This window comes from Halictus rubicundus, chromosome 2 (genome assembly GCF_050948215.1).
Source record: "Halictus rubicundus isolate RS-2024b chromosome 2, iyHalRubi1_principal, whole genome shotgun sequence".
Taxonomy (NCBI): Eukaryota; Metazoa; Arthropoda; class Insecta; order Hymenoptera; family Halictidae; genus Halictus; species Halictus rubicundus.
In genome coordinates, this window is record NC_135150.1 from 21,264,167 (window position 1) to 21,288,285 (window position 24,119).

Consider the following 24,119-nt stretch of genomic DNA (forward strand, 5'->3'; position numbering starts at 1 on the left):
GTTAGCATTCCAAATAATCATAACCTCAAAAACGTAATATGTTTACACGTGACAGTGAATGCTGAGCTTTTCGAAAGTAAATACATACTACGATATCTACATTTTACCAGTGATTATTTATTACCGTAAATGTCAAGTACATGTGATATACCTGAAAATAATAAGTTGATACATCTTAATGCTGTTAATGTTACTTCATCAAATATCTAATAATTGTATCTACCAAAATGAATAAAAGAAAGCTCGATGAAGAAAATGGGGATGAACGAAATAGTGATGATTTTCCTTTAGAAGCGATAGAAACCAAACGAATTCTGTCTCGTTTTAAATCAGATACTGGTGAAACATTACCTGGTGGTTTGTTAGATTTGCCTATAAATATTTCTATTAACAAATTGCAAGCAATCTGCAATGCTCTTTTACAAAATGAAGACCCAGTGCCTTTTGCATTTTATGTGAATGATATAGAGATTACAGATACTTTAGAAAAAAATATCAATGAGAACTTTAGCATTAGTGAAGATGTAGTTGAAATTATATATCAACCACAAGCAATTTTCAAAGTTAGAGCAGTTACCCGATGTACTGGATCATTGGAGGGTAAGTTATTTACATGTTTGTTTATGTTTAATTATAGTATTTTATTTTCTTTCAACCTATTCATTATTAGAGGTATGTAGATACATTCTTATAAGTTTATTGATATATATATATTTATTTATTTAAATTATTTAAACTAACCATAAAATGTTTTACTTTCTAGGTCATAAAGAAGCTGTGATATCAGTTGCATTTTCTCCAGACGGATCTAGTTTAGCTAGTGGATCTGGAGATACTACAGTCAGATTTTGGGATATTTATACTCAAACACCTTATTTCACCTGTGAAAGTCATAAAAATTGGGTTTTGTGTATATCATGGTCTCCATGTGGAAGAAAACTTGCTTCTGCATGTAAAAATGGAACAATTATATTATGGGATCCAAAAACAGGCCAACAAATAGGTAAAAATACTAAATATAATATTCCTCAATAAAATCATTCATAATATATTAAATTACATGAACTTCTAGGAAGACCAATGTCGAGTCATAAAATGTGGGTCACCTCTTTATGTTGGGAACCATTTCACAGAAATCCAGAATGCCAATACTTAGTTAGTGCTTCTAAGGATGGCGATGTAAGAATATGGGATACTATACGTTCTCAAATTGTTCGGGTACTTTCAGGTCATACTAAAAGTGTAACATGTGTCAAGTGGGGTGGAAGAGGTCTCATCTATTCTGCATCTCAAGATAGAACCATTAAAGTGTGGAGGGCTGAAGATGTAAGTTTTGAATATATTTCACATTATTGTATTTCCAAATTTGCAATTAAAATTGAGGTGTAATATGTCTAGGGAATTCTATGTAGGACTTTAGTGGGTCATGCGCATTGGGTGAATACATTAGCTTTGAATGTAGACTATGTGCTTAGAACTGGTCCATTCCATTTGGGAAAGCATATAGATAAAACAGAAAATGTATTAGAATATGCAAAAAAGCAATATGACAGTTTCAATGAAGATATACTTGTATCTGGCTCTGATGATTTCACACTATTCCTTTGGAAACCAGAAAAGGAAACAAAACCTATAGGTATTGTTTATTATAATACTTCATGAATGTGATCGTAAAGTATTGTAAATTTATGTGTGGATTTTTCCAGCAAGAATGACTGGTCATCAGCAATTGATAAACGATGTCAAATTTTCACCAGACGGCCGGATAATAGCATCAGCTTCTTTTGATAAATCTATAAAATTGTGGGAATCTAATACAGGAAAATACATAGCTTCATTGAGAGGCCACGTGCAAGCTGTGTATTCAATTGCTTGGAGTGCAGATTCTCGTTTACTCGTTAGTGGTAGTGCAGATTCCACATTGAAAGGCTAGTGAATTCTCTTTGTAAACAGTTAATATACTAATTATAATTGTAAACTAACATTGAGTTACTTGTTTCAGTTTGGAATATGAAGACTAAGAAGCTTTGCCAAGATCTACCTGGTCATGCAGATGAAGTTTTTGCTGTGGACTGGTCTCCAGATGGATTGCGTGTTGCATCTGGTGGAAAAGATAAAGTTTTAAGATTGTGGCAGAATTGAACAGTACATATATATTTTATAACTATATAATTGTTTTTTTACTAAATGCCCAATATTTTTTAATATTTTTTTATACAATACCATTCACTTCGTACTCAGTAGAGAACATAATTCGTGTTTAGTCAACATGGGTAAACAAACATGATTTTCTGGAGACATATAAATTTCAAAAGAATATACAAGATAGTATATGCAGGTTGTTTGACTACATGCATAAAAGAATAAATCTTTTAAGAAGTAATACTACAGGCTAATTAAAGACGAAATTTAAGAAAAACAGTCTTACTGTATCGATTTCGGTTTTAGAATATTAACAGTAAAAAATTAAAATAAAATAGGCTTGTCGGGAAAAATGAAAACGGAAGATGAAATTTTACGCAATTATTCTGGGTGACCCAGGTGCCCCATTTTATCCTAACTAATTACTTTACTGATGCTAAAATCGTCGCGAGTGCACGAAAAAACCGTCCAATATTCAATCACTGGGTGTGTGTTCCTTCAAGAGTTGCCATAAATTAAAACTAACCTAGATATGACCCTAGATAACCTAATATAGAACAGCCCTCGTATGAAAATAAAGGTATATACATATACCGTACACATATACAGTGTCTATTTTAACTGAACTTACGTTTTAACGTACTTACTTTTTAACGTACCTCAGAAAAAATTGAGAATCTTAAATATTTTTACAAAAGTTATTTAGTATGAGGAGAGATATAATATGTTATAAATATTTTTTTGCGAAGGAAGTGATCAGCCTATTGCAAAGTCGAAATAATTTTTTTCATGAAAAGTTATACTTTGAAGTATAACGTACAGTTATACTTTTTTTATTAATAATAATATTATAACGCTTTACAAGAAAAATTCAAAGAGGCGTGGTACACGATAATATTTTATTTTATGAAACTTAAGAATTTGGCGGGAACGTGTCGCTCGCCTTCAGTCAGCTAAAGCCTACTTTACTTGACAGTGTTGTTGAGGTTAGGACTATGTAAAAAGGAAATTTTCTCTGTGCTGGGACAAGCCGACGTTACATGCATGTACACGCCGAAGTAGTATGGTTCTTGGATAGTATCCAGTTTAGCAGCAAACAATCAGTACGTATTGACACAATAAAAGAAATATTTGAAATATACAATGTTCACAAAATACACTAAACGCGTAAGTTTGTGCGTACATATTTAGTAGCATAGAGGATTCTGTTACAGCTGTGTTAATGAAATCTATTACAATAGATCGTGTATTATTTATACTTTATAAATATATCAATTTTTTGAACCATAATATAGTATAGTATTTCCAGAAATCGAGATATCAAAGATTGAGAAGAATACGATTGTAAAATTCATTTTCAATTATATGAATAGCAACTTTTTTGTATGAATCAGAATGGGTCATGCTCACTTCTTACAAAAGAATATATTGGCTTAAATATTTTTTCTGCAATACATGAATGGTCTTCTTTACGTATCTCGCTCACATCATAATGTGATAGAGCATTCATAATTGCTTAACTATATAAGTTGTATGCGTTATGCCTTTATTGTTTTGGATCACCTGCGCGTGGAGCGTTACGGTGCATTCAGGTGCATTATGCGGTTATTTGTATCTAAAGAGTGGTAGAAGTTCGGACTTCTTCTCACTTGGGAAAAGGCCTTTTCCCAAAGCAATCCCATAATGAACAATTTTTCAGAGGTAATTAATTAATTATTTACAACATAGTATAATATGATTATGCGTTTTTATAAATTAAATTTAACGTCTTTACACGACTCGAAATTCTAGAAAATTCAGCGATTATCCAGTGTATTTTTCTAGCACACGTTCACAGGGTTCTAGAGCCCCATTACCATTTTCGTGTCGTGCTCGATGTTGAATGAATTTAGGTTTGTTAGTCAGAATCGAGTATTCTGTATATTTCATTTTTGATACGGGTGTTAAATAAATAAATTCATACGACGCGCATATTTGAACGGTAGAAATAGTATTTATGAATGATGTATCATAAAAATACGAAATATAGTATAATTTTTTTTTATACGTATGATTATTTCTATTAATCACCTAATTAGAGAAATAACAGAATTGGCGAAGTATACCTAACCTAATATATTTGAGAAAATACCATAACTTATAATACATATCAATGCGGGACAATAAATGCATACAAGATGTACGGAAGATGAAGAAATAATTAAGAAATAAACTACGATAATGATATCTCGATTTTTACACCGAACATACATTATAACATTCATTATATCGCACTATGTATGTACATTGATTACATTACATACTTAAAGCAACACCGCCTCTATTGATGTAAGTTATCTGGTATACAATATTTAAATTATTTCATATTTGACATAGACAAACATATCCAATGTTTAATTTTAGGCAATGCTTTGGTAAAAATATCCGTTATTATTAACTCTGTACTTAAATAAATAATTTTTACTATTCCTTTTCCAACTAACTCTCATGAACAAAAGTGAACCAAAATGTGATATTTGAAATCTGTTTACACAAATCTATTCCTTATAAAAAAACACAATTTTGGTATTTAGAATGTGTTTTAAAATATATTTTTAACCCCCAACTTTGAGGGCTGTTTTCATCTCTTCAATGTGAACGATGGCTGATAAAAAAATATGTGTCCAGTATTTTTCTAAGAACTACCTTTTCCCAAAGTTTCATAAAAATCGATATGTATCACTTCTGTATGTTCCTTATAAGTCTAAGAAGATTATGCATCTGCTAACAATTACGTGTTTTACATACTATTAGATAGCATCCACAGCTACTACAAACACTGACGGGGGACACTCTATGTACAACCCAATGTTTTAATACTCGTTTTTTTTCTTATCTTTTCCCAAATTCTTTCTTATTTTTTAACTTCTTTTGAACGTTTTTTTAACTCCTTGTCATGTTTCTACAAGCTTTTTGTTAATTTTTGATATTTCAGTTCTGTTCATGCACTTGTCTACTAAACATTCTTGTTTAAGAATGTTTTTGTGTACTTGAGTACTTTTTTTGTAATTTGTTTCAACTTTTCTAGAATATGGAGACAAAGAAGAAGTCATCGGTTCCATTTATAGATATTTGCGCCTATGTGGAGTGCAGCAACAATAGACAAGAAGTTAGCTTATATTGCTTCCCAAAAAAGAGCAACCCTCTTTGTGCTGAATGGCTTTCGAGAATTTGTAAGTACATATGTAGAATTGTAGATACATATATGTAGCCTTCCTTCTATAATTAACGCTGTCCCGAGAATTCGTCGTATTTAGAATTCGTCGTATCTAGAATTTATAGTTGAGTAGAGTATTGGGTACTACTGAGTACTTGGATATTACTGAGCGACATACTTAAAAGTTTATGACTCTTTTAACAGGTAATCCAGCTCTAAAATATTACAGCAGTTCCACTCTAAGACGAATGGGTAAGGAAGACATTTATACTCGTGCTGAGTAATATTAAAAGATTTACACTTTGCTGTATTAATCTGTGGTATCAAATGATTTCACGATTTAGGTGTATGCGAGAAGCATTTTACGCCTGAAATGTTCAAACCGCCCATTAAGTCCTGTCCAAATCGAAGGAAAACATTGAAAAGGACTGCAATACCGGAACCATCGGATCATCTGGTACAAAAATGGAGAGAAAAATTAAAACAGTTTATGGCTGCAAGACAAATAAAGAGAGATAACAACATTGAGGAAAAAGAAGAAGCAGAAAAAGAAAAAGGGCGGGAAAAAGAAGAAGAACCTCAGCAACAAAAGACCAGAAAAGAACAACAGCAACAACAACGGAAGGAGCCAGGAAAAGAAGGACAGCAGCAACAATGGAAGGGGCCAGGAAAAGAAGGACAGCAGCAACAACGGAAGGGGCCAGGAAAAGAAGGACAGCAGCAACAACGGAAGGGGCCAGGAAAAGAAGGACAGCAGCAACAACGGAAGGGGCCAGGGAAAGAAGGACAACAGCAACAACAGAAGGGGCCAGAAAAAGAAGGACAGCAGCAACAATGGAAGGGGCCAGGAAAAGAAGGACAGCAGCAACAATGGAAGGGACCAGGAAAAGAAGGACAGCAGCTACAACGGAAGGGACCAGGAAAAGAAGGACAGCAGCTACAACGGAAGGGGCCAGGAAAAGAAGGACAGCAGCAACAACGGAAGGGGCCAGGAAAAGAAGGACAGCAGCAACAACGGAAAGAGCCAGAGATAAATCGAGAGATGGAAAACGAAGAACAGCAGCAACAACGACAAGAGATGGAAAATGAAGAACAGTGGCAACAACGACAAGAGATGGAAAATGAAGAACAGCGGCAACAATGGCAAGAGATGGAATATGAAGAACATCGGCAACAATGGCAAGACATAGAAGAAGAAGAACGGCTAAAAGCAGCATTAGAAATAGAAGAACAAGAAATAGAGATGTTTGTGACTAAGCCGACACGAGTTTATACAAAACAGCCATTCTCGTTCTCAGATGATGAGGACGATGGAATGGAGTGGGTGACAGATGAACCACCTTCAAATTGCGTAGCACTAGGCGAAAGTCCCCTAAAGAAAACTCCTAGTGAAATGAAATTGGAGAGAGAAAATGTCAAGTTAAAAAGGGAAAATAAATACTTGAAAATTCAATTAAAATATCTAAAACGAAAACTTAAGAGATCGATAATATCCAGAGATCGTATTTCAAATGAATTACGCAAAATCTCTAAATAGATATAAGAGTTCTACACAAAGTTATGTAAATTCTATAATGCAAAACATTTTAGATAGGAGAAATATACTGTCGTATTATTAGCTAAATTTGCTACAAATTATTGAATTGACAAACATAAAATATGCAGCACCATCCACCATTTTTTTTAACTTTCTTTGTCCTTTAATATTACATTGATATAGGGCATAGAGGAAAGGTGGGTAGCGCCGGACATTTTATTATCTTTGTTCTTCCACTAAAATAGAAAGCAAACGACAATTAATAACATGAATATCTATGATGTTTGTAAAGCGATAAACTATACATATAAATAAAAGCGCATGTAAAATTATGTCCAGGGTTAGTCGCCAATTTTTGAATGGGTAAACGCAGAAGCTACAGTATGCAGGATAGCCCAATAATTTTAACCACCTTGAATATTTCCTTTATTATTTGTGAAATTTAAAAAAAAGGGATATAAATAAAATTTGCATGGTATAGAGGGGGATATACTGTGATACAAACATTTTCTATGTATATGGGTGAAGGCGTTTTGGAGATCTCAAGGTCAACTTGACTTCTTTTGTATTGTGAATCGATAGAATATCTAATTCTACATTAAAATGTATTGACCTTCATATGTGTCCTAAATCTAATAGTTCAACAAAAAAAAAGAGTAACGACGTTTTCTGTAAAAGTATTAAAAAAATAGGTTTTGTTTTTATTTAAAATGCATTGGGTAATTTTTTTTATTGACATTCTGAAAAAGCATTTGATTGTAAGTAATTGATTATATATTTTTTTGCGTTTTATTTAACTGTCCGGGGCTACCCGCCTCTCCCGAATATTGCGAAATCAATAAATTTAAAATATAAACATTTAAGTTCAAAAATTCTTTTGTTGACAATTAACAAATAACCATCTATAATAAATATCCGTCTATTGAATCAGAAAATTGTATCATGTTTACAAACAATAAAGGGGTGATATGATATAATACTTAAAAGCAATGTTTACTGTGTTTAAGGCAATATTGTAACAACGATAGAAGGAAAAGATGAGAATTTATTAAAATTGTTCTACATTAACTTTACAATATTAGCTCTTATTCTCTACAAGAAGTACAAGGCACACTTTAAAATTATACTGTATACAGTGAATTCTCTATACATGTCCCTAAAAGCTTAATGGATAAAGGTCACCGTAAAGGTCCTAGAACTATACCCTGCTATACCCACTACCGCAGGGTACATATATCCTGTAAGGAGCCAGGAAGCGCCAAGAAGCCTTGGCCGTCGAGGAGTGTAACACAGGCCGGGTATATCGGTGTGAGACCAGACGACCACTACTAATCTAATAACAAAACTTCTTCATTTTTTATTTTTTATGGAACTTTCGCCAATATATTTGTGGTATTTCTCTAATGAAAATGATACCAAATATGATATCAATGCGATGATATTTAGTTGTGTAATGAACGATGAAAGTTACTTCCCATTACAATTATATATTAACGGAAAATTAGTGTAAATATGATCCGAATTGTATGGTGTTTGGTACAGAAATAATTAATAATAGAAAAGTTTAAGTTTATGCTTACGACCGTGCTATGTTCACGCTCCTCGCCTGCGGCGGTTCTCGAGCTCCTGGCCCCTCGCGTGGTATACCACGCGGTAGTGGGGATTATTCTGTGACCATTATCGTAGAGGACTCGGCGACTAATATCCCGTTGAATAAGAAATCTAGTTGTTGTAAACGATGTCGGTATTTCAGATCGTGAGAGATGAAACCCATATGGTGATTGGTCTACTCCTATGTATACCTCGTCTGTGCTTCTGCATCGACGAGATACCGTCGGTGTCCTTTTGTTCCTTATTTCAGCTACAATATATCCTAGAGGACTTTAAAAAGCATCGAATTATTCGAGTGACACGATCTCCTGTAAGGCTGTCAGTCTAACATTATCTTGATAGTGGACAGGTGAAATATATGTTTAATCGATATAGCAGGAACGATACTTGGAATCAGTGAGAGACTACGATCTAAAGAAGAATTGTCATAGATCAAAGCTTTTTTTATAATGTCGTGATGTCTTGTGTATGGTTTGTGCAATGATATTCGTGTTGATATGTCTTATGATTTAGGTTAGCTGTCTAATCGAGATACTCAGTACTCAGCGAACTTTATCAGAAACATTAAGAAATGACGTCTTGTTTGGAAAATTTTCGGCCATCATCATGTGTATGGTTCGAATTAGACATTAAACGCAATGTACTTGTGTCTATGCTGGCCGGATCATTGGTAAACACCCAAGTTTACATAGTACTGGACCTAACATTAACGTTACATCACTTTCTTTTGTTTTATTTAATTTTACATACAATTGTCGTTGATTTGCAATAATTTACTTGTAATATCAGTTTTATTTAGGATTTATTGCTTGCTTTCACTTCTACTGGCAACAGTAAATAGTCACGATTAAGTCGCAAATCTTTATGTATGTTCACATTAGCATTTGCAACAGGTGTTGGAACAGTATATCTCTTCTATTGAAAGTACTTTTGAATGTCAGAATAGAGCGAACTACTACATTTTCCGCCAACTAAACTTTTTCTCTTTTACAATTTCAGTTCTTCATAGGATGGTGGTTTATCATTGACGCGCACGCCAAGTATCCGAGCGAAATGAAAAACACGTATCATCTGTTAGGAGTGTTCGGAACTCTTTCCTTTGTCATGTAAACAGATAATAGTATTGCTCATATGTTTTAAGCCTTTGTTATAATCATTTATTTTGTAATTTAGGGTCAATTCTGTGACGAACGCACAGATAAGAGGAGACGGATACAACGGAGACAATAGGGTTGCTAGAGGATTTCTGTTCCTTGGGTTTGTAATGGGATTTGCTACAGTGATTTCAGCCAGTTGGATTTTATTTGCAGATTTCATTGCCGCAGGTTTGATATATTAGTTCTGAATTAGCGTTAACAGCTGTGACCATAGAATACTATTAATTACATTATTTCAGACGTTAAACATCACTGGCCCGGTGTAGGCTTGTTCTTACAAAACATATTTATCTTCATTGGTTCCCTTACATATAAATTTGGAATAGTCGAAGAACTATGAAGATATTCAAATTCTGAGCATTACAAATGTTCTTACTTTTTGCACAGAATCTCCTGGTTTTAATAGACTTCCTTGGAAGGTACTTAAAACTATGGAGAAAATAATTATAAATGCTGCATTGTATATGAACAAATTTCGTTCATAAAGTCGTCTGTTTTAATTTATACAAGGTGTCCCAGTATTGGCGACATAACTGGAAGGAGGGTGATTCTATGCGATACACTAAGCGAAAAATGTACGATTAAATTCAATAACGTCCTTTCTATGTTCGTTTTTTTTTTAAACAAAGCTTTCTACGAACAAATTTTATTGTATATTTTCTCTTTACTTTTTCTCTGAGAATTGCCCTCTTCTCGACTGTAACGCGAATACTGAGGTACCGTGTATATCATTTACATAAAGGTAGTTATGGAAATGCTTACTTATATTATCTATAAAGAATAATTTAATGTCTAACTAATCACAAAAAAAAAAAAACACAAACATTGTATTATAAAACACAAACGTCGTAGTGTCCACATGGAAATAGATCACAGAATAGCGAAATTCATGGATCGTGTGATTATTTTTCGTTAATATAAAAACACATTAATTAATAGTCGAACAAAAATTTTATATTTTGAATGAGCATATGCGCGTGTATGTATTTGCGAAACGAATACTGCAAAAGTATATAACAAATTTTGCATTTATTGGTACGCCCGTGTGACTGAAAACAGTTGTATTCCAATTTTTTAAATAAATTGCGATATCTTTTATTTGTCTCGGTGTTTTTCTCTCTTTTTCATTTCACGAAATCGCCTCGGAAATGTTGGCGATTTCAGGACATTTTGAAATACCATTTGCGCGGCGGTGGGGGTAAAATATAACGGGTCATCGGTTTTGATTTGCCAACGCGGACCAATATGAGCGTTTTCTTCCATCTTATTTTACCAATCGCGTTGTGCCACACAAACATATGGCCCGTGTTCGGTTTGACGAAACGTTTGCATTGTGGGAACGCATCGTGCTTTTTCTTACGTTGGAAAAAGATTGAAACGAGCGTGTATCCATGTTCGATGGTTTTAGACAAGTCGTAGCTCTTTTATCCGGTTTCTTTGTTTCGAACAGATACAAAAAGTGAGTGCCGTTGAAAGGTATTTGACACCGTTATTCGCTATTTGATTCCCTCGGATTCCCCCGGCTACTATAACCAAGTTTGACAAGTTCTATTCGAATAGCCACGCGATCGAAATATCATTCACCGTGTGTTTTCGCACAGTTCACGCTAATGAAAAACGTTTCACGGACGTTTTTCCTTTCTACCACTTACGGATCGTCAATTATACTTGCATCTTTTATTCATCGTGCCATCAGGTTTACAAGTCTCTTCGAGTGCTCGCCGCAAAATGCTTTTCTTTCTATGATGTATTTTTTCTGAATTTATGCATGAAATCTCGCCGATATTTTCTACAGTTGTCCCAATTTACAAGAGGTTTTCAAAGTTTCAACTGAATATTCGCGAAAAGTACGATAAAGAATATATTTAGTACCTGTCTGTGGGTTGTTTCCTTTTAAATTAATCAAGGCACCATCATCTTAAAAGCGCATTTTATTGTAGTTACATATTATAGATTTCATAATGTCAATATTTACATTATATTATACTACGTTAGACATGTTTATGATAATTGATCTTTGTTAAATGTAGGAAAGAATTATAGTTTTATACGTATATAAAGACATTGGAAATTCTTACTATATGTTTCTCTTTAATTTTAGATGAACCTAAATGAAGTAAGGATGCCTGTCGCATGGCTATTATTGATTGCTGTTGCAATTTTTATCGATACCACGAATGGGGTTGCTGTCATGAGTATTGATATCGGTAGCGAATCAATGAAAGTTGCCATTGTATCTGTAAGCAATCTGTTTAATCTCTGACTAATATATTTTTGTAATTTCTGATTTTATTGCTAATACACTGCATGATATCGATTATAGCCTGGTGTTCCTATGGAAATAGCTCTTAATAAGGAATCAAAAAGAAAAACACCTGTTACGATTGCTTTTCGAAATGGGGAAAGAACTTTCGGAGAAGACGCTCAAGTAGTAGGAATTAGGTCACCTCAAAGTAGTTTTTCATACATATTAGACCTTGTAGGAAAATCGATAGATAATCCGATGGTCGAGCTTTATATGAAAAGATTTCCTTACTATGATATAATTGCCGACGAGGAACGAAACACAATTGCGTTTAAACTGAACGAAAACACGACTTACACGCCAGAGGAGTTGCTTGCACAAATTTTACACAAGGGCAAGGAGTTGGCGGAGAATTCTGCTGGTCAGAAGATCAGCGAAGCGGTGATAACTGTTCCAGGATTTTTCAATCAGGTCGAAAGAAGGGCACTTATGCAGGCTGCGGAACTCGCAGAGATCAAAGTGTTGCAGCTAATTAACGATTACACCGCCGTCGCATTGAATTACGGGATATTCCGAAGTAAGGAGATAACTAACAACGCTCACTATGTGATATTCTACGATATGGGAGCCAGTAGTACAACCGCGACGCTTGTCAGTTATCAAAACGTAAAGACGAAGGAGAAGGGATTCGCTGAGACTAATTCCCATGTTAGTGTCTTGGGTGTCGGTTACGATCGTACTTTGGGAGGGCTGGAAGTACAACTTAGATTACGAGATTACCTGGCCAAAGAGTTTGATGCTTTAAATAAAACATCGAATTCGGTGTTTAGTAATCCGAGAGCTATGGTTAAACTTTTTAAAGAGGCTGGTCGTGTTAAGAACGTGCTCAGCGCGAATACAGACCACTATGCCCAGATCGAAGGACTTGTAGACGAGATTGACTTCAGGGTGCAAGTAACCAGGGAAAAATTGGAGCTAATTTGCTCCGATTTGTTCGAGCGAGTCGCGGATCCTGTTAAGATGGCCTTGAAAACGTCAGGTATTTCGAAGTCGTGATTCAGTTTCTGTTTGCAGATGTTTATATGTTCATTTTGAATTCATGCGTGTGTGTTTTGTGTTCTTTTTTTCAGAATTGACAATGAACGACGTATCTCAAGTAGTGTTAGTTGGAGCAGGTACTAGAATGCCAAAGATACAGGAACAGTTGAGTCAGTATTTAACAGTAGAATTATCGAAAAACATTAACACTGACGAGGCAGCTGTAATGGGAGCAGTATACAAAGCTGCGGATCTTAGTAAAGGCTTCAAAGTGAAGAAGTTTGTTACCAAAGATGCAGTACTATTCCCTATACAAGTAGTTTTCGATAGAACCGTCGATAACAAAGTCAAACAAGTAAGCAACGTTCCCGACTTCACGAAAAATCCGTTTGAATTTTTATGAACGCATTTCTTACAGATTAAAAAGTCATTGTTCGGCAAAATGAATCTTTACCCGCAAAAGAAAATAATTACGTTCAACAAATTTACGGACAACTTCCAGTTTCATATTAATTATGCTGAACTGGACTATTTACCTCCTCACGAAGTAGCGTAAGTACTTTCGTTATTATCTAGTAAGTACACCGAGTTTTTATGTATTCATAAAACACTGTTTCCATTCCAGTGTTATCGGCAACCTACATCCATCTACTATAACGTTATCTGGCGTTACTGAAGCTTTAGACAAACACGCGAAGGAAGGAGCAGAAAGCAAAGGAATCAAAGCTCACTTTGCTATGGACGATAGTGGGATTCTTAATTTGGTGAATGTAGAACTAGTATCCGAAAAAGCAGGTCCAGCTCCCAATGAAGAAGAGGGTACTTTCTCAATACTTGTCTCAACTATTAGTAAACTTTTTGCAGGTTTGTGCTGAATGCTTTGCAAAAAATGATGCTCTAATTTCATAACCATGACACTACTAAATTATCCGTTATATCAAGTCATTACTGTTCTGTGAATGACTCGTGAAGAGAAACTAAAACGTATAAAATCTAGAACCATTTCTTGCAAGCATTTCTAAATACAATACTATTATTTCACTGTTCTCTTGCCGTTGAATTGCATGTTGTGTAAGTATTAAATGAGTGACGTGAACGTAATTCGTACGTTTCAGGCACAGAGGAGACGGATAAAGATAAAGAGAAAGATAAAGATAAGGACAAAGATAAGGATAAAGAAAAAGAAACGAAGCCGGAGGAACCATCGAAGGAAGACGTAAAACCCGTTCACGAGGAGCCGGAATTCCCGGAGGCGCAGAAAGAGACGGATGATAAAACGAAGAAGAAGAATGAGTCCACGGTCACGGAGGAGAAAACGGTGAATAAAACTGAGAAGACAGAGAAAGAGAAAAAGTCGACCATTATAACAATCAAAGAGCCCATCAAGGCCGTAGAAAACAAACTGGGACCGCAGATCCTTTCTGGGGATAAGCTGGCCAAGTCGCGTGACAAGTAAATTAATCTAAGCAATTTAAGACATGCATTTTCTGCGCGGTAGTTATTGTATCGTCAATTTTACGCATTTTTAGATTACGTCGTTTAGATGAATACGACTTTGAGAAAACGAGACGCGAGACAGCTTTGAACAACTTGGAAACATTCATAATCGATGCGCAGCAGAAATTAGAGTCCGAGGAGTACACGGTCGCTGCTACTCCCGAGGAAATAGAGAACATATTGAAAGCGTGTGCAAAAACATCTGATTGGTTGTACGATGACGGATTCACCGCGTCTGCAGAAGTGTTTGAAGAGATACTAGCCGACCTTCAGAAGCTGACCAAGGATATGTACGAGCGTGTCTACGAGCACAGAGAACGGCCAGAAGTATTGAAACGCATGACTTCTATGTTGAGCGCTAGCGTGGCGTTCCTGAACAAAACGCGTAACTTGAGCGAAACCAGCGATATCTTTACTGAGGTTGAGATCGAAACGTTAGATAAAGTGATAAACGAGACTCAGGTAAACTACTCGTGTTAAGGAATTACGATGATTAATCATAACGTGTCCATTTTTGTACCGAGTGTTATTTTGCAGGACTACTTCGACAATGTTGTGAAATTTTACGAGGAGACGGCCCCGCACGAGCCCTTGAAGTACAAAGTCCGCGACATCGCGAACAAAATGGCAGTGCTCGACAGGGAAGTGAAGTATCTGCTGAACAAAGCGAAGATATGGAGACCGAAAGAGTCAGCGACGAATCAGACCGAAAGTGCGAACACGAACACCACAGACACGAAAGAGGAACCGACAATAGAAACGGAGACGTCGGAGGACACGATGCCGGAAGATAAAGAGGCTCCATCGAGTCACGAGGGTGCCCAGGAAGGAGTGCACCAAGAACTTTAAGAGAAGAAATTTATTTAAAAAATGTGTGACTTTTTATTATTAACCGATTCTGCTTCGGTTGATAAGTTAGGCAATTTATTATGTTGTAGGGCAGGTTTACGAGATGCATTTAAAGGACTCTAAATCAAATTTCACGAAATTGTATTATTAACGCTGGATGGATTAATACGTCGCGAATGTGAACATTGAGGCGTTGCTCTATATTTAATTAAACACGTTTGTACAAGGTTCTAAGAAGCCGGCTCATTCATTCGAATGGACAAAAAAGTATTGGAATCGATATCTCGCGGCGTCACAAATAGAAAAATAATAAAAAACGAAAACCGACCACATTATTTATAATGGATTTTGTTGTTTTAAGTGCCAGTCAATTGCAGGCTAATCCATATCCACAAAATTTTGGATAATTATGTCGCGATGAAACTGTAATGTAGATCATAGCGAGAAACAAATTTCTTATTGGAGTCATTATTTACAAATGACGAAAAGTATTCTACTCGGTCGGGTTTCATTTATTGCGGGAACGATATTTAATTGTGATACTTCTTGATACTATATTCTTAGACATACTGTACGCTATAGCTTAAAATGATTTTTTACCAACATCTAGGTTCGAGCATAATAATTACATGCATACATACGAGGCGATGTCATTGTTAGTAACAATATAATGTTTTATTCTATATTGCTTTTTACATTCCTGTTCGATTTAATCCTCGCTACAAAACGCCTAACTTCTGTGAATCGTACGTAAGTACGCTGCATTATACCGATAATGCAATTCACTTCAGAGTATAATGATTGTATTTCGAATTTTGTAACTGTTTAAATGTATACTATTTATTGTACGGTACTAAGCGAGGTAAAATTCGTTTTTCATAGCATCCGAGAATTCAACAGTATCGATTCGAACCATTCCAATGGATACATATTGTAATTGAAAGTCCTCGATTATGTTATTTATTAAACTTTGGGTGAATAAAGCAGTGCGTAAAATATTGATGAAGTAAATACTAACATAAATCAGTGCAATGTTTTTGGATTATGCAATTGCAAGGAACTCGTACACATACCTTATCTTACGAAAGTCTTCCTATAATTAGACACAATTTTCGATCGGATCAAAGAAATTCGTTTTAGAACGCTTGTTTATCTTACGCGATTGTTTAAGGCAGTATTATTATTAATTATGTACAAATCGTATATACATACATATATAAATATATAGGAGATTATTAAGGAGATAGATATTTATATATTTGTACACGTTACCAAAATATTTTACTTTCAGCAGATATTTGTATTCAAATTATTAATGGATATCGGTATTGATCAAGTTAAAAAAGAGTTTAAAGTTGGACAAAACTTTGATATCACCTTCAATTTAATAAACGATCATTGTACTATATATTTGGTATTTACAACTATAATAAATTTATAAAACACATTTCTTCTAAGCTCTCAATATTTTCTTGGCCACGAATTTCGGTATGTTTAAATGCATATTTTAACAGGAATAAATATTCTTTTGAAATATACAATTTAAATGTTTCGAAGCATTTCAGTGTTTCATTACCAGATGGCTCTGGTTTAAGTCGAGCAAGAAAAGCGTACCGTACCTTTGGTAAACAATTCGATCGCAACAATTAAATTCTTTTACAAAAATTTCCAACAGCAAGCATACAATTGCTGGCGTGTGCTGGATTTTATTTTAATTGCGTAAATGATTCCACAAGGCAAATAACTCGGTTTCATTCACAAAATTTAATCATGGTATTGCGCCAAATTGTTCGAACATTGTTGAAAAGAGCTGCACCTGCGATGGTAAATGTTTTTTTATTAAAAAATATACACGAATGCGACTTTCAAAATTAACGATACTTTCATTGCGCAGTATGCCACAAGTTTTCTATTCGAGAATCAATCGGAGACTAAAAGGCCGACGGTAAATGACAAATTGAATCTCGAACCTCCGGATATTAAAAAATTAACTGTCGAGTATATGATACAGCAATCGATTGTAGGCTCTATAAACAATGCAACTCAAACATTAAATGTTGCATATATGGCAATAATGAGAATAAGTAGTGAATATAAGTTAGTATTTTATTTGTACAGTCAAAGAATAACATTCACAACATTGATCTAAGTTACTCTTCAGGAGTTTGCTGAACACATTGATTACTTTATTGAATGAAACTCTCGAGTATCATGTTAAAGACGAACACTGGGATTTGATAGTTGAAACGAGATCAGAAGTACAAAGTAAAAAGGAGAAATTAAATGTAATAGCAAACAGACTGACAAAGGAAGATCCCCAACATTTTTAATATATTCAATCCCTGAAATTTTGATTAAAACATTTCTCTGTCTCGTAACAAGTTTTATGATTGTCTGAACTAAGAAGTTGGGCATCTTCTCTTCTAAATCTCTAGTTATACATTTTAATTTGAGCGTTAATATTGTAACGTAATTCATCTTCAGAAATTAACAGGGTATATTCAATATGTACAAAGGCTGGTAGTAGCAGCTTCAGATCTAAGTTATCTTTCTGATATGGACAATCTGTCCTTCTCTCTTTCTACGCAAATCGAGAACATTGAAAAAAGTATACAAGAGGAAATCGAACGCATTGCAGTACTTGAACAAGAGTACTGTGATATACAAGAGAAGTGTATTAGGCATTGTAAGTAAAACACCATTATCATTCCATATAAAATCACTGATATATTGTTTTCATTTTTCCAGCAAATAAGGAGGATAGCAACAGGCCTGCCAATTAGTATGACACAAGTCTTTCTATTTGCTCAATGTTTTCAGAATTTACATGTTATTACTTTAATAAAATTACTTAAAATAAAAGATACCACAATTAAGAGGTACATATAGTCAAGGAAAAGAAATAACATCGAATTATGTACAGATCGTTTAAAAGGCTCCAGTTGTTCAGGCATCAAGGTGTATCGATACAATATGTCTACCAGGTATCATCACCAGACCAAGAGTTCTTGCTTCTGTGTGATCTTCGGATAGGAATTCAGAACAGGATCCTAATATCACATTGGCGTCGCGATCAGTACATAAGAATACCCCCATTAAGACTCGACCATCCGTCATTTTTATCCGTAAATTTCTATTGAGCCATCCACGTAGTTTCTGCCTTGCCGGAGAATCCTTTGTACTAATGGCCTAGCACAATTGTATAAACAACGTTACGCCAACTTTGTTTGCAATATTAATGCTACTGATAAATATACAATTGTTTGAGGCGAAATGTTTTTGTTCATATTCTTTAAATACAATATATTACGATATATTAAATATCTTGTACCGATATTTAATACCGATCGAAGCTTATGACGTACAACTTTCACGAGAGTTATTTAATAGTACGAAATATACAATTATATAAAATTACCTCTCCATTTTCATGCACGCAATCGTCATTAGTTACGTTGGAAATATTGTGTCCTTCTTTCATGATTATCGACGACTGGATATAAAATAATTTATATAAACAGTCTATCCATCGATACACGTTACGAGAAAAATTGTCGAACGATGTCAATCGTTTCTTATACTGCTTATTCTTATTTTGTTGTTAATGTTGGCACACAAACATAAGGGTTTTCAGAGGGCAGCTTCTTTCGAGGAAATTTTTCTCGAAATACTCAAAACAACGTATATTTTCTGACGAACAATAATTTCAGACGGTTACACAAACGAGTCACCAAAAGCATTCTTTTTAATGAGTTGTTGCAAGAAAATTCTATTAGAAAATCTTGTAGAACAATAATATATTTCACTAATTTCACTTTGTTTACGGCATGAAGGTATCACCATCTAGGTAGGACCAGAGAGGAATTCCTCTCTGCTCGCACAGCCCTAATAGGTATACGGTCTAAGCTACTCTCTCTCGTGGATCTAGTTGCAACGTTTATCGTTCCTCAGCGTAGAGGGCGTAAGAAATCTAGTTGTTGTGAACGATGTCGGTATTTCAGATCGTGAGACACGAAACCCCATATGGTGATTGGTCTACTCCTATACCTCGTCTGTGCTTGCAGTTTCTAAACATGTCACATTTTTTGCTCTATATTATCGATATCATGAATTCTGACGGTAGAAAGCCATGATGAAACGTGCTTTAAGTTTTTGCCTTTATTTCGCAAGAGAATCAAGACAAAATATAGCTCAATTTGTAGCTGGAGATATTTTCTAGTGCGCGCTACTCTCGATGTCATCCAGAAAACTCATCCAATGGCATAAAAATGCTTGGATTCCACGGCATGCACATCGTCAATTTTTGGTCTACATCTAACGCTTATATTACCAAATATCTGCATAATCTCGGCAGCTCCTGACCAGCGCTCACTAGATTGAACCTTCCTCTTTCGAATGAGCCCGTTACCAGCGATAAAATATTCTTATATAAGGACGAAAACTTGAAGCACGTAAAACCATTTTTTGACGGTAATGTAGTTACTCTACCTTATCGCGAATCTACGGAGACCGGCCCCTTATGGGCCAAATTTGGCCTAAAGCCAGTATAATATACAAACCACAAAGATCCGTCAGTAACTCTGTGTACTAGTGTGTAGAATCACTTCTTTGCAGTACCATTTACCGGACACGTTATCCATCTCTTTTGTGACAACAGGTTCTTTAATAGTATCATTTTGCTTACGCGATTGGCCGCTAGATGGCTATACGGTTGCTTTGGGTCGATGGGGTTGTCTTCCACGAGGTAAGAAACGTTCCCTTGATTTCTGTGTCGCAGAATGTAATATGCGAAGGATGCATCGCTGCAATTTGCACGTAATTCTGCTCGAATTGCAAGTTTCAAGCTCGAAGCTTTAAAATAGTCTTCGTATCCATCTCGGAAAAACTACATGAATTCTACAGTCTCTTCTATGGTTTCTACAGCGGATCTTTAGTTAATTACTTACTTTGCGATTATTGAACTTATATCCGAAATGATATTTATTATCGTCATTTCTAGTTTTATTTTCTAATTTTTCGAAACATACTTTTTAAGGTACCTCGGCTAGACAGATCAATCTTTCTACCGATCCGAATGGAATGTCTGCCAATTTCAATGATGTACTAGAAACGAGACAGTGAAGTGGTGATTTATATTCTTGGGTAAAAATGGACCCACGCTCCGCTCAAGGGTTAAAAATGTTCTTGCAACAATTTGCTGCAAGCGAAAGTAAAGAAGCTTGGCCGAGCTTAAGGCACTGATAAGTGAATTTTGCGAGAAAAATGAGCTCGTCTCGTGTAAATTTAACCGAGCAGATTTTAGTTAAACTTAATCGAGCAATACTGCACATTATAATTGCAACAGTGCCCTTGTACATACAGTAATGAGTAGACTGCGGATTTTATGCATTTACGACTAAAATGGACGGGCGTAATTTCAAACAAGAGAGAGATTAAAAGAATTTGAGAATATGAACCCACTGTTTACAATTAAGAAAAAAAACTACAAGAGGGAGAAATAAATAAATTAAGTTTAGTTCTGCCGACAAACGGTCTGGGAAAGATCGTCGAGCGGCGAACGGTTGAACTTTTCTCGCTGGTGCGATAAACATCGCTGTAAGTGTTTGTCTCGCGAGTTTCGGGCACCGTGGAGATCGTAGAATGAAAATGACCCGCGGTGTAAGGTTACACAGGGGTGAAAAAAAATGGCGGTGGTCCAACTGCTCTCGCCGGTCCAGATTGCAATCTTTTCGCCCCGGGGACAAGAAAAAGTAAGAATGTCGTAATCTCGATTCAAACATCTGCGAGAAGAATCCTCCGGCACGGAGGACGGAGAAAAGTAGGGAGGGTGGAGCTACAACATGTTGCTAAGAATTTGTTGCACCGATCTCGTGAACCGCCTCGAGTAATTTTTCAACTCGCAACCCCGTGACCCCGTGTACCGGCCCGAAGAATGGTTTAATCGTCCGTCGAGTTTTATTAATTGCGCTATCGCGGGGCTTCGTCGAAGAGACCTTAATTTGCTCGCGGTGAACGGATGCGCGAGCCCTTCGCGAAACTTTGCTCGTCCCTTCTCTACGATTCGCACGGGCACCGGTAGAATTAAACGTCGCTCGTTTCAGGAAATTAACTTGGACGCGGCCGGTTCCGCGCCGGCGATATTAATCGAACTCAAAATTTACCGGATTTATCAGAGGGAATTATTAATTGGCATTACCGCGAGCAATTGAACTTTCATTAATAAAATATATCTACGGTTCAATTTGGCCGGTACGGGCCCGGATTTGTAATCGCGGAGGAACGGTTATTGAAAACGCACCGTTCGTTTCTCAGCGTCGCACTTCTATCCACTAGCTAGTCATTATCGTCAGATTAGCAATTTGTGGTTAGTCTAGTTTATTTTCAGCTTTACTTTACATTTAAAAACACCAATATACTATTTTCAAATTATTTAAACCAATGAAGAAGGAAGAATTTTTTTACTTGGCCCCTGTTTCTTACAATTGACGTAGAAACTTTTTATTCTCCGTGAAGATCCGCAGCCTTGTTACAAGATATAAAAATTGTCCACTGCTATAATGCTACCTACAGAATAGTTCAACGTTTCTACAGTACATCGAGTCTTCACACTTGTTACTTTAAATGTCGCATCGACGCTCGTGGTTTTTCCAATTTCCGGTAGGAGTTAAGAACAATTTGACTGCTGGTCCCGGTGACAAGCCATTATGCTAACCCATATTGTACGGGTGGTATCCACCGAAACATATTGCATTATTTATCGTCTCACAATGGCTCCGTCGGTCTCTCATTCGGATTCCCGGCGGTCCAATACTTTCCGCGCCACCCCACGCATGGAAGCAGCTTTTCAAATGTTCCATAATAGCTTCAATATGTTTGCCGCATTAACAATACACAATGTGTGTGGGGGAGGGGGAGGGGGTGTTCGCGTTGGTTTGCTGGTCGAGGGGGGATGGGAGGGGAAAAAGGGGGTGGGCGGGATGCTCGTTCTCCAACTAATAATCAACGAAACCGCAACGGCAACGAGTTCTCGGGCGTCATCAAAATCCGAATTACACGCGAACAATCGGTCGCGTGGTTGGCTATGGGGACGCAGAGAGGGTACGAGAGGGTGAACGGGTGGTTGGTTCATTTCGGCTCATGTATCGCGGACGTATTAGAATTAATCTCGAATTAATTTTGGTAACGGTGTTCCTGTTCTTGAATGCCGATAGCCCGCGAATTATCCTAAACGCTTTTATCGGTTGTCCATTGTAGCTCGAATATACAGGAAGCGTGGGCAGGGGGAGGTCGGTTGTTTTGAAACCGTAAGCGCGCACGCGCGCGCTCGCGCGCGTATTTCCCTCGTTATGACTGGTTCGGCTGTCTTTCACGGTGTCCCGATGATGATTCAATTATGGCCGTACGTGCCGTGCACAGAGCCGAGGCCTGAACGGCTCGCGGGACCATGAATATCGTTCGGCCGTTCGCTCGCGCCGGATGACCACACGCGCTATACTTACCCTAATGGATAACGAATGCGTGCCTCGTAAAAGTACGCCCCGAGGAGCGTTTAAGGCGATCTGATTCATATAACGGGTGTCCTGGCGCACAGCTTCACTGCGAACAACATAGAAAAGAAGTCGAACAGAAGCGTTTCGGTGAGACAATACTAGTTCTCGATGATACACCTCTTTTGTTTATTATGTTTCTTTTATGAAACTTTTACCGATACGTTCGTGACATTCTTCCGTACGAAACGACACCAAACACGATACGATTTAAATCACGTTTACTTGTTTAATCCGCGATACAGTGGAACCTTTGTTATCCGAACCGATTCGGCTCGCTTCGAGGTTTCTGCATTCAAACTCGTGCAGCAGCGTTCGGAATGAGTCAATTTAAAAAACAAGAATAGTGAATTACGGCCCAGATATTGTGCTTGCTGTTTGCGTACAATATTTTTTTTAGCAGGATGTAAAGGAAATTTTGGTAAGGGAAACTTTTTGCTGCCTCTCGGCAGCTTCGTTCCCGCTGCGCGATAGAAACCGGAATGAATCGGTGTAATCATGGTAGCTGGAGATTTTCGACAAGAGATCTTCTCTCGCGAGAGAGAGAGAGAGAGAGAGAGAGAGAGAGAGAGAGAGAGAAAGAGAGAGAGAGATAGTCTATTAGCGTGGACGACGAGTGTTTGGGAAGAGATTTTGGCCGAATGAAACGGGATCTGTGAAAAAGCGGCAGCGAGAGAACTGAAAGCCCGGCACGTGAGAGCTCCATTTCGTGTTTTTTTAGCGAACCTATCCCTTCGTTGCTTTAACTTTTCGCTCCGGATGATTGTTACTTCTTATATTGTTTGGACTGACCGACCTTTTCATCACAATCATTTTATTCCCAATTTTCTGCACCGAGGTTCGGTATTTTTGTACGCTCGGACCCCAAGCTTTGCTTTCTGCTTTTTCATTGTTATCTGTGGAGCAGGCACCAGCAACAAGCACACTTTGATAGCACTCTAAACTTGTTTCGGGAGCGATGCTTCGGGGCAAATAGTGTCAGAGAAAGATAGAGTGCTATTTATCTTGTTCTCTTCGTGTAGAATCATCCCGATTGGGTGTGGCTATGCTGCTCTCGATTTTTGCAGAATCTGAGCAGCTTCTTTACGAGGGTTCTAGAGTGTAGGATCTAGAGGATCTATAGAATCCGTATTTGTTGCGCAAATAGAAATCACAGAGGTATCTTAAAGTGGAGACTTTTTCAAGAGTCTTACCTCGGGCTTAAATATTCAAAGCTGTTCACGGCAATTTTTTGTTAAGCAACCATGAAATAAATAGGAAATCGGTTGAACCATTTTAATAAAATGGTGGCGCTGCAGTA

At 36.6% G+C, this 24,119-nt stretch overlaps 6 protein-coding genes and 1 long non-coding RNA gene across 12 annotated transcripts; 5 read left to right on the forward strand and 2 right to left on the reverse strand.

Annotated features, from left to right (window-relative positions):
* Positions 1-28: 28 nt before the first annotated feature.
* Positions 29-2,172, forward strand: Nle (notchless protein homolog 1). Its single transcript, XM_076805945.1, has 6 exons — positions 29-600; positions 764-1,003; positions 1,073-1,326; positions 1,399-1,636; positions 1,707-1,928; positions 2,003-2,172. Exons 1-6 carry the CDS (start codon positions 228-230, stop codon positions 2,140-2,142), a joined length of 1,467 nt encoding a protein of 488 aa, XP_076662060.1. The 5' UTR covers positions 29-227; the 3' UTR covers positions 2,143-2,172.
* Positions 2,045-2,553, reverse strand: LOC143365618 (uncharacterized). The gene is made up of 3 exons (XR_013084571.1): positions 2,429-2,553; positions 2,224-2,291; positions 2,045-2,101 (listed from the first exon to the last, which is right to left on the reverse strand). It is a non-coding gene; the product is annotated as an uncharacterized LOC143365618 (long non-coding RNA).
* A 352-nt stretch (positions 2,554-2,905) lies between these two features.
* On the forward strand, positions 2,906-7,207 carry LOC143365611 (uncharacterized). 3 transcript variants are annotated; one of them, XM_076805946.1, is made up of 4 exons: positions 2,906-3,245; positions 5,210-5,354; positions 5,543-5,590; positions 5,683-7,207. In XM_076805946.1, exons 1-4 carry the CDS (start codon positions 3,183-3,185, stop codon positions 6,873-6,875), a joined length of 1,449 nt encoding a protein of 482 aa, XP_076662061.1. In that variant the 5' UTR covers positions 2,906-3,182; the 3' UTR covers positions 6,876-7,207. The 3 variants fall into 3 exon arrangements, with proteins under 3 accessions (XP_076662061.1, XP_076662062.1, XP_076662063.1); XM_076805947.1 differs by lacking the exon at positions 2,906-3,245 and adding an exon at positions 3,696-3,843; XM_076805948.1 differs by lacking the exon at positions 2,906-3,245 and adding an exon at positions 3,885-4,470.
* A 1,288-nt stretch (positions 7,208-8,495) lies between these two features.
* On the forward strand, positions 8,496-10,741 carry LOC143365615 (transmembrane protein 50A). Its single transcript, XM_076805960.1, has 4 exons — positions 8,496-9,156; positions 9,486-9,592; positions 9,660-9,811; positions 9,883-10,741. The coding sequence occupies exons 1-4, from the start codon at positions 9,058-9,060 to the stop codon at positions 9,981-9,983; spliced, it is 459 nt and encodes a 152-aa protein (XP_076662075.1). The 5' UTR covers positions 8,496-9,057; the 3' UTR covers positions 9,984-10,741.
* Positions 10,742-10,948: 207 nt separating this feature from the next.
* Grp170 (hypoxia up-regulated Grp170 co-chaperone protein) lies at positions 10,949-16,272 on the forward strand. Of its 4 annotated transcripts, XM_076805925.1 has the most exons (10): positions 10,949-11,102; positions 11,745-11,882; positions 11,967-12,927; positions 13,019-13,281; positions 13,345-13,478; positions 13,552-13,790; positions 14,042-14,378; positions 14,456-14,885; positions 14,961-15,297; positions 15,362-16,272. In XM_076805925.1, exons 2-9 carry the CDS (start codon positions 11,745-11,747, stop codon positions 15,270-15,272), a joined length of 2,814 nt encoding a protein of 937 aa, XP_076662040.1. In that variant the 5' UTR covers positions 10,949-11,102; the 3' UTR covers positions 15,273-15,297; positions 15,362-16,272. The 4 variants fall into 4 exon arrangements, with proteins under 4 accessions (XP_076662040.1, XP_076662038.1, XP_076662041.1 ...); XM_076805923.1 differs by having other exon boundaries at positions 14,961-16,272; XM_076805926.1 differs by having other exon boundaries at positions 13,552-13,745; positions 14,961-16,272.
* A 565-nt stretch (positions 16,273-16,837) lies between these two features.
* Positions 16,838-18,161, forward strand: LOC143365614 (uncharacterized). Its single transcript, XM_076805959.1, has 5 exons — positions 16,838-17,096; positions 17,167-17,369; positions 17,434-17,557; positions 17,757-17,958; positions 18,021-18,161. Exons 1-5 carry the CDS (start codon positions 17,043-17,045, stop codon positions 18,053-18,055), a joined length of 618 nt encoding a protein of 205 aa, XP_076662074.1. The 5' UTR covers positions 16,838-17,042; the 3' UTR covers positions 18,056-18,161.
* On the reverse strand, positions 17,984-19,130 carry Sbat (LSMD1 domain-containing protein Sbat). Its single transcript, XM_076805962.1, has 2 exons — positions 18,691-19,130; positions 17,984-18,461 (listed from the first exon to the last, which is right to left on the reverse strand). The coding sequence occupies exons 1-2, from the start codon at positions 18,751-18,753 to the stop codon at positions 18,219-18,221; spliced, it is 306 nt and encodes a 101-aa protein (XP_076662077.1). The 5' UTR covers positions 18,754-19,130; the 3' UTR covers positions 17,984-18,218.
* Between the last annotated feature and the right edge of the window lie 4,989 nt (positions 19,131-24,119).